The sequence below is a fragment of the Bidens hawaiensis genome, unplaced genomic scaffold, assembly GCF_021521415.1.
Source record: "Bidens hawaiensis isolate Kalapana, Puna unplaced genomic scaffold, B.hawaiensis_p1.1 tig00013678_1, whole genome shotgun sequence".
Taxonomy (NCBI): Eukaryota; Viridiplantae; Streptophyta; class Magnoliopsida; order Asterales; family Asteraceae; genus Bidens; species Bidens hawaiensis.
This window is the reverse complement of record NW_027492162.1, coordinates 89923-99154: the sequence shown is the minus strand read 5'-3', so window position 1 is coordinate 99154 and position 9232 is coordinate 89923. Positions and strand designations below refer to the sequence as shown.

The following is a 9232-nucleotide window of genomic DNA, read 5'->3' as shown; positions in this document are numbered from 1 at the left end:
TCTATTCAAACTGATTTTAAAACCGGTCAGGTTTGGCCTGTAGTCTAGTTTTATGCACCTCTTCCTCGACGACCAAGTATTTGTTAGGTATTAAATGGTAGAGGGGGTCATTGTAATAGAGCTCGTTAAATAAACGAATGTGGATGGGGAATAAGCAGCTAATGATTTTGAGAGTAATCTCCTTCTCTATGAATTCTTCTTCTGTATCTTTAGCTCGTTTACCATTTTTGTATCTAACAGTATTGAACTGGTCCAACCCGTTTGTACATGTACTAAGAATGAACCGTTTCAACGCAAAATCATTTTGCCTGGTCATCTGCAAGGATCGTTGTAACGCATATATACATGTGAAATCTATTAACAAATTCATGATTGATTTGAAACGCTGATAAAGCAATAAATATAATTATCGACTGTCTTCAAATACAAAACACCAAAACAAATTTACAACTCCAAAAACGAAAAGCTGAAACAAACGCCATCGTTTCGCTACTACAAAACCACCCCCTCACCCATGAGTGTTAAAAGCTTCCCAAACCAGATTCTGTGGGTTAGAGTTCGTTACATCACGTGCCTGTAAAGCCGCCGTCCTAAGTGTCTTAAGTGTCATAACATTCGCATCATAAAACGACAGACTTAAATAAGGTAAGTTATGTTTCTTGCAAAGTTCCCGAACAACTGGAGATATGGACCTCAAATGACACCGTGGCAACCTAGGAAACAAATGATGCTCCAGCTGAAACTGTAATCCACCAAAGAACCAGTCCATGTAAGAAGAACACGAGATATCAATCGTCCCGCTCGTTTGTTTCTCGAACCAATCGTTTCCCTTTGGCGGGCCCACATAAACATTGGCAGCAAAATGGTTTAAGGTAAACTGAACGTGTTGGATACCCGTCACACAAAAGCTAACAAGCACAAACGCTACGCGCTCGGGCCAGTTTGGTAATTGGGAAACGAGTAACGGGAACCATGTCCAGAAGATTAAAGTTCCGAGTATGTTTAAGCCTCGGTCGGGAATCTTTCGGTTTGAGATTAGTAGCAATATTGTTTGTAAGTAAAGATTGACTCGAGCCACACACATGATCGGGTAATACGAGTAATGTTGGTAGCTTACGAAGAAACGGGCTAACGGGTCAAAGGTTAACTGCCTACCGTAGAAAACCGAAGTCAACGAGTTGAAAAGCTTAGATGAGACCGCTAACATAGGTAAATGTTGTAGATCAGGATCATAATCGAGACTGTTACACGCGATGTGATGGGCGTTATGTGTCCATTTCCACCACGCGATACTGATCCCGGTTATACAATTCCCGATAAAGATGCCCGCAAATTTGTTCCACCCGCGGGTCGCCATCATTTGGTAATGACCTGCGTCGTGACCCAAATACGCGATCTGCATCCACGCTAATCCCAATGTTGCGCCCGAAAGCATATGGACCCAGAAGCTTTCGGAACATAATACACCGTACACGCACGCAGAAAGCAGTAACGACACGAAACAAAGCGAGTAAATCACGCCGTGGCCTTTTTTATCGAATGTTCCGGCTTTAGCAAACTCGGAAGCAAGTTTCCGGTAGTCTCTAGAAACTTCTGAAACTTGGTAATCTTTTAAGTGGTACCCAGTGAAGAGTTTGTCAAGGTATTTCCACGCGGTACCAGGATGAAACGCGATAAACGCGTCGGTTACATCTTGACCCGCGAGGTTTAGTAACGGGATATCGCCACCTGGGTGCTCTTTAGCCCAAGTTGTAACGTTGTAAACTTTGCCCTGAATTGAGATCCATAGATCACTAGGTTTGTTATGTTTTTTCAACTCTTCTGATGTTATGTACTTCTTTGTGTCAGCCATTGGATTCAACTCTGTAAAAAGGTAGCATACAAATCAGTATGAGCAAGAACAAAAATATGTGTAACGGTAAAATTAATAATTCAGTGAATTGTTAATGACCATTAGTAAAGAAAAAACAGTCGAATTCGATATAGGCACAAAACATCAAATAATGTTTACAATATTATTAAACCTAAACACATAAGTTACAAACATAAACAACCAGTAATGAAAATATACTGAAAAATATGGCAACCGACTCGTATCGTCAACAAAAACGAATACAGGTAACGCCGTAACGGTATCAATGTTCACGCGGTGTCGGTGCGGTAAAAATTATGTGTATTACAAAATAAAGAAGTTTATTATTTGCAATTGTTTGATTACACAAAAGTTGTATCCCGTAACCCAAAATTAAAGTCTGATATATGTTTTACATCGATTGAAAAGCATAAAAACAAATATTGATACCAGTTCTGATTATTGCGATATCGTCACCGATGTTGTTCAGTCGGTATCAGTTAAGTTTGTCACGTTAACTGTGCTCAAAGAAAGATTTTTCCAGATACAACTTTGTTTTTTAATAATATATATTGCACTGTTGAGAAAAAAACAATAACAACCGCACATGTAGGTTTTATAAAAGTTAGCGAACTTAAGTTATTAAAAAAATATAATTAATAAAATTAAATGAGTTAAGAGATGTATATTATTATTCATAGTATAAGAGATAAAACTGAAACTAAGAACAATAAGATAATAAAATACGTATAAACACTATCCATCGTTTCAAATTTGTAGTTTATTATAATAGTATAATAATACAATACCAATTGCAGCTTTAATAATATTTAGTCAAAACTTGTTTTCCCTTTATTCATTTAAAATATATATTACTTATATAAGTATGACAGATGATACAAAAGTCAAGAAAAGAGGTACGTCGACCCATGGGACAGAATAAAGGCCAAGACAAAAGTATAATACTTTAGTGCATAGAATATAATGAACAAAGATAATATATTACTAATAATATCATGTAGACAAGGAATCGTGGAGTCATGTTAGACATGTGCATATCCTATAAACTAGACGGCATTAGATATTTTTGAAAGTTGGAAAATTGTAGGCAGAAAAAATAAATTAATTAGTAAACAAATAGAAAGACTACAAAAGCAAAGCTTTGAAAATGACTATTTCAGACGAAGTTTTCTAGGGGTTAACTTTTTAAGCATGACTAGATTCCATCATGGTGCAAAACACTCGATTACCTTCTATCTAACAAATCAAGACATGCATCAGATCATTATGTTTTCGAGGTGCCTAATTGTGATAAAAACTGCACAAAAACTTGGGGTTCAAACGAGACGAGCTGCGTGCTACTCGAGATCGGATAGATAAAAAGCTCGAAACAAGCTGAGCTTTATCGAGCCTGAGCCAAGCTCTAGCCTCAGATAAAGCTTGTTTAGTTATTGAGCCCGCGCTTGTATTAGAAGATTGTTTAGGCTCTTCTATGTACTAATTTCACATTGCAGAAATGAGCTCGAGCCAAGCTTTGGCTCTTTTAAGGTACTACCCACAAGCTCGACTTTGGCTCATTTTACGTAGTGCACGTGAGCTTGATCCGAGATTTGACTCGTTTTACGTTCTGCACGCGAGCTAGGGCTAAGTTTAGGCTCGTTAAGATTTTTCTCAAAATATATAATAAAAAAATAATTAAATTAATAATAAATAATAAACGGCCCGAGCTCGAGCTTGAAAAAATGATTAACAAGCCAAACTTGAGCTTTAAAAAAGAGCTCGAAATAGAGCTCTCGTAAGTCAATACAAGCAGCCTCGTTGGGCTCGGGCTGCTAGCGATTCATAAGACATGAAGAGATCTCCATTTACCATCAATTAGCCTAGTTGCATTGTTAAATCAGATCTCTATAATCAATGCTTACAAGTTACAACTAATGCATCAAAAAAATAAGTCAACAAATCTGTGTCATAACTCATAAATGCTGAATCAACTCAGCTGCATCGCTTTAACAAAGATACCTAATCTACATATTATTGTATTTTAAGTAGGATCAAATTAGGCAGAAATGCAAAGAAAAGAGATCCGATCTAGATTGGAGCTGATAACAATATTTAAGGCAATCCGATTAAACCTGAGATCCTAATTAGGATTTAATGCTCCGGCATTGCAAAAATAACATCGTAAAATTGAAATAAAACGATATAAGAAATTAAGATAGAGAGAGATCCGGAAAGATAATATTAATTAATAACCTTCAAGGAGGGAAACGGAAGGAGAAACCATCGACGGATCTTCACACACCATTCGAATCCTCGCCGGAAAAGAGGAAATGTCCGGCGACGGAGAGAGGAAATGTTGGTGAAAATCTGTTGATTGTTAACGGTAGAATGGTGTGAATATTATTATATATATATAGGAGGTGGAAGGAGAAGAAATCAATGGCTGGCATCGGACGGTCCGCGTGAGTTTAAATGACGTCATTTACACCCTTTCCGCACCACGTTGGGTGTTTCCTAGTATTTCAAAATTATTTAATTAATTAATTGACACATATGTGGATTTGATAGACAAATTGTGTAAGGGTGATAGTTTGAGTCTTGGGTTTACTTAAAAGTTTACATCTTACTGTGTGTTATGTTAAAAAAATCTACTCTTATGGCGGCATAACGGCTGTTAAATGATACAAGGTGATATGGTTTATGGAGAACATCCAAGCGAAACTCTGAAGTCAGCGTGAGCCCGGTTAAGACAATATAAACTAGCTAGAGTGAGCCGTGGTGCAACGAAACTCTTTAATTTGGGAGTGCGATGGTCTAAAACACAAGAAAGTATATGCTCTAAAAATTGATAATAAAAGCTAACAATAGAAAAGTTAAGTACCACAGCAAGTCAGCAACCCATGTGTAGCATTATTTGCCCCATTTGTGGGGGATCCTACATACCCACAAAACACATATTTTAGGTTAAAACCACCTTACTACTTTACTAGTATACTACCAACATTATTTCTGGCTATCTAATAACTTATTTCCCTATTTTCTAAAATTATATATACATTATTTTCACTAATAACTATATATTCTTAAAGATGTAATTAGATAATAATTAATGTTTTTGAAACTAATTACTACTTTTTGTAAAAATATGTCGAAACTTTTACGAGAAAATTTTATAAAAGTACCCAAGTACTGTTTTTAGTTGTGAAAAAATAGATTTATTTTACACAATAACCCTTGAGCTAATTGTATAGCATTAGTTTTCCATACTTTTTATAAGGAGTTAGATTAAATTGATATATTTCGTGCGACAAAGATGACGAAAACAGAACTCATCGATCTGGCATAAACATTTTTTTAATATATGAAAGAAAACTCGTTTTTCTCTTTACAGAACACTTTTTTTCTTGCTCTTAAAATGTGCCGGTATTGTTTTTCATTTACGTATAACGTAAAGTTAAGTTACCATTTAAAAATAATGATTTCCTTTATAAAATATAGTAATACACGTTTTCTTTTTTGAAAAATAACATTAGTTTTAGCCGATGACAATTTAGAGGGTTTAGCTCACTTTTTTGTTTGGTTTCTTTCTTTTCTCTTTTTTTCTCAAAAAGCCTCCCTTGGTTCCACCTTTGTCAAGACCTATTTAAATTAGTGTATACACGTTCATCTAGACATACTTTAGGGTTTATAACATTTTTAAAATATAAGCATATTTATTTAACTTGCAGCTAACTTACGAATAAGACAGTTACAAAATATCAAACTTTTAATATTTTTTGTTTTATTCCAAAGTCTTTTTGTTATTTAATGGGAAACTTCCTTTTGCTTAGCTAGGGGTATAACGGTGCAATGACAACTAAACCAAGTAAAGCAATGGGTGTCATTGTAGCACTCCATTATGGAACAGTTATTTTGGCAATACTAGGCATGGGTGTTCAAACTCAAATTCCTTACTTTTCCAAGGACTAAAATGCAAATATGTAAAACCATAAACAAACTAAAATATGCGAGTTGGAATGAGTTAAATTGAATTTGAATACAAACACGTTTATATCTAAACCGATAAGTGATTAAACAGCAAAACTAATTGCAGACATCGCCCTCGAGTTTGGGTCATGAAGCAATCGGGGTTCAGCTAAGCGTGGATTTACTAAAAAATAATAATAATAATATTCATTGCCTCATTGGAGACCTCATAATGTTACCTATAGTGCTGGTAATTGTAGATCTTATGAAGAGACTATGCTAATCATGCCTTAATATTTATTAGTGATCCACTTGAATATATAATGATAAAATTAACAAAGTATTTAAATACATGATCCATAATATTATTTAAATAATAAAATATTGAATAAATATCTACAAAAATATGATTGTTTAATGGACGTTGTTCCCAAATATTAAATAGATCCTACATTATTCAACATGATGATATTCAAATGAATTGTTTTATAAACATTAATGAAAAATGGAATACTAATTTAATATATCTAAAAAGCATTTTTTTTATATGATTTTCCTTTGTTTCTTACTCGTGATTGAAACCCCACCACATAAAAAGATGGAATCTTACACAACCTTGATACCAATAGACGAATCACCAAAGGCACAATAGGAATCAATGGGATACCAACAAACGAAACGCCCATCCTTACAAAAGTATTGTAATCGGGAGTTCTTAAGGATGAGGTGAGGGTCATCACTGATTGCTACAAACGGGTTGAGATGGGCAAAAGTTGACTTTTTGTTTTGTTTTTTTAGTTCCTAAGTTTTAAGTTACTTATTTATGAATTCCTTCGACTTATTAATTTGACAGAGATGTTTATATGAATCCCATATGCACTTATTCTATTTGTATTGAGAGTAGCTTCAAAAGCTAATTGAAAGGTTTAATAACCAAGTAAATTATTCTATAGATTCAGTTAGTTCTTTTTACTCTTGCTCGAGTTTGATGATGAAAAATTATCATGTATGGTTCCCCCCGGGGATGGATCTTCGCTAATAATCGCCGGTTAGTCATACGACGGTGAATCTGTTCTCTGGCCTTGTACACGCCGCCCGTCACACTATAAGAGTTAGTCATGCTCAAACTCGTTTCCATAGTACTCAAACTTAAATTGTTTAATTTTAGAGGGGTAAAAATGCAAATATATATGACTACAAGGTCAAAACGTACGCTACTTTGACTCATGACTTTTCTATATTATTTAACGCGTGTTCTTTTTTATTTCTCAGTCAAAGGGGAGAAAATGAATTTTGTTTGCGACAGATTATGATGTTTTGCGTCGGACTAAGGGTGCACTACAGTTTCTAAATTCATGATTAAGCAAAACCTTCTTGTTAAGACACCTCCAAATGACTGGTCACACTCGTGATTTGACATATATCATGAATCATCTCATTCTCCACCATTAGCATTTATATATGCTAATATTTTAGGTCCAATATATAACGTTATCCACTTGATCCGTATCCTTCGCCGCCTTGTATTTGTCAGATTCGTGTGAAAGAAGGTCTACTCTCCGACCAGCGGACAATTTTTGTTGGAATATATGGTCGGTTCGGATCAAGTTAACGCGGACCAACTCGAATATGACCTGGTATGAGTTACACCGAAGGTAACGAACCGTAAGCTCACTTAAACGTTAACTGGGCCGACACAATCAAATAGAAATTTTGGATGGTGGATTAGGCTTTGATTTGATAATTGGGCTTAAAGCCTAATGGGTTTAAATTGGTTAAACCCTAATTATCTTTCTATAAATAGTAATATCCTTATTATTATAAGAGATAACATACAAGATACAAACCCTAATCACCACCAATTATTCTGGCGCCGTTTTCCGACAATCGTTTTTCCGGCAGCCACTTCCGTCCACCAGAATTTCATACCAATCATCTAATCCAGCTACTAGACATAGCATATCATCACCATAGCCTATATAGCCTACTCGTTTTGCTTCTTGCTGCTGTCCGCAGTCCACTCGTCGCATTCCGGCGAGTTTCGTTTTTTCGGTGACCCATTTTTGGGCTGATTGTTGTTCCGGCAGCCGCTGTTGTACCACCTGTTGCCCGTCACAATCTGCTGCTGTTCCAGACCTCCGTCGCCGCACCGTCGCTGTTCGCCGGAGCGTCGCCGCCGTCTGCAACCACCAACAGCCACCGAAATTTGTTGAGATCCGATTGATTGTGTTATACATAGCTATGTTCGTTAGCTCTCGGTGTTCTTCCCGGTTTCGATAACCGAGGTATAAAACTAACCTTTAATCTATGGGTGTTTGTTTTTTTTAATCGTACTCGTATATATTGTAATCGGATCCGAGTTCGGGTTTCTGTTCGATGGTTCATTTTTACTCGTTATTATCCGCTGCGTTTATTTGGTTCGTTTTGATTATTAAATGATTAATAATTACTTAAACGAATAATATATAACTTAAAACGGGTTAAAACTGTTTGACCGTTTTGTTCCGAACCACCGTTGAAACCCAACAGTGGTGTTAGGGCACGGAAAATTGACATTGTGGATACGTTATCCTGACATATGTTCTTGGATCAGTTATCCTTAGACATATCCTGTCAGGATCAGTGGTCCTCAGTAATTGGTATTATTAACAATTGTTTCTTGTGTGTAGGTTGTTATTTAATAAGTATAACGGCGTCAAGACTTATTCCACCGGATATCTCGCTATTGGACTTGTCAAACACGTGGTCAAAGTCGTGGATGAAGATAGTGGGAATGTGGCGCATTTATAGGACTTCTTGTTGTGTCACAAATAACTGAGTACTGAGGATATGTTATTCTTGAAGACGTGTCTGGATCAATTATCCTTCTGAAGAGTTCCAGAGTTATGTCAGGATCATGGATCCTCGGTATTTGGTGCTGTTAACGGTTGTTTCTCATATGAATGTTGATATTTATCAACATTAACGGATCCAAGGACCAAGTCTGCCTAAAAGGCTCAAGGAGGCTTGCCTTGTCAAAGGATTTGGAGCCACACTAATGGGAGCTGCACTAAAATGGCTGCTAAGTCTCCCCCCTTTCTCGATTACATCTTTCTCTCATTTAGTTAATTTGTTTAACACTCAATTTTCCTGTAGTAGGAAATTTGAGAGGTTAAACAGTGATTTATATCGTGTTATCCAGCCTAGTGATGAATCCCTTAGGGATTTCGTTACCAGGTTCGGCAAGGAAGCTCTAGAAATCCCAAACCTTGATATGACTACTGCTGTTGAAGCATTCAAGATGGGAATTCAAAAGAGCTCCCCTTTTTATGATGATTTAGTGATGACTCCGTACAGGACATTAGATGAAGTCAGAAACAGGGCATTAAGATACATCCGGTTAGAAGAAGATAAAAGGATCCACGATCGTCTCGG

General features: G+C 36.2%; 1 protein-coding gene across 1 annotated transcript; it reads right to left on the bottom strand.

The window, feature by feature from the left end:
• Positions 1 to 376: 376 nt before the first annotated feature.
• On the bottom strand, positions 377 to 4226 carry LOC143544670 (delta(8)-fatty-acid desaturase-like). The gene is made up of 2 exons (XM_077036720.1): positions 4106 to 4226; positions 377 to 1863 (listed from the first exon to the last, which is right to left on the bottom strand). Exons 1-2 carry the CDS (start codon positions 4155 to 4157, stop codon positions 509 to 511), a joined length of 1407 nt encoding a protein of 468 aa, XP_076892835.1. The 5' UTR covers positions 4158 to 4226; the 3' UTR covers positions 377 to 508.
• Positions 4227 to 9232: the final 5006 nt, after the last annotated feature.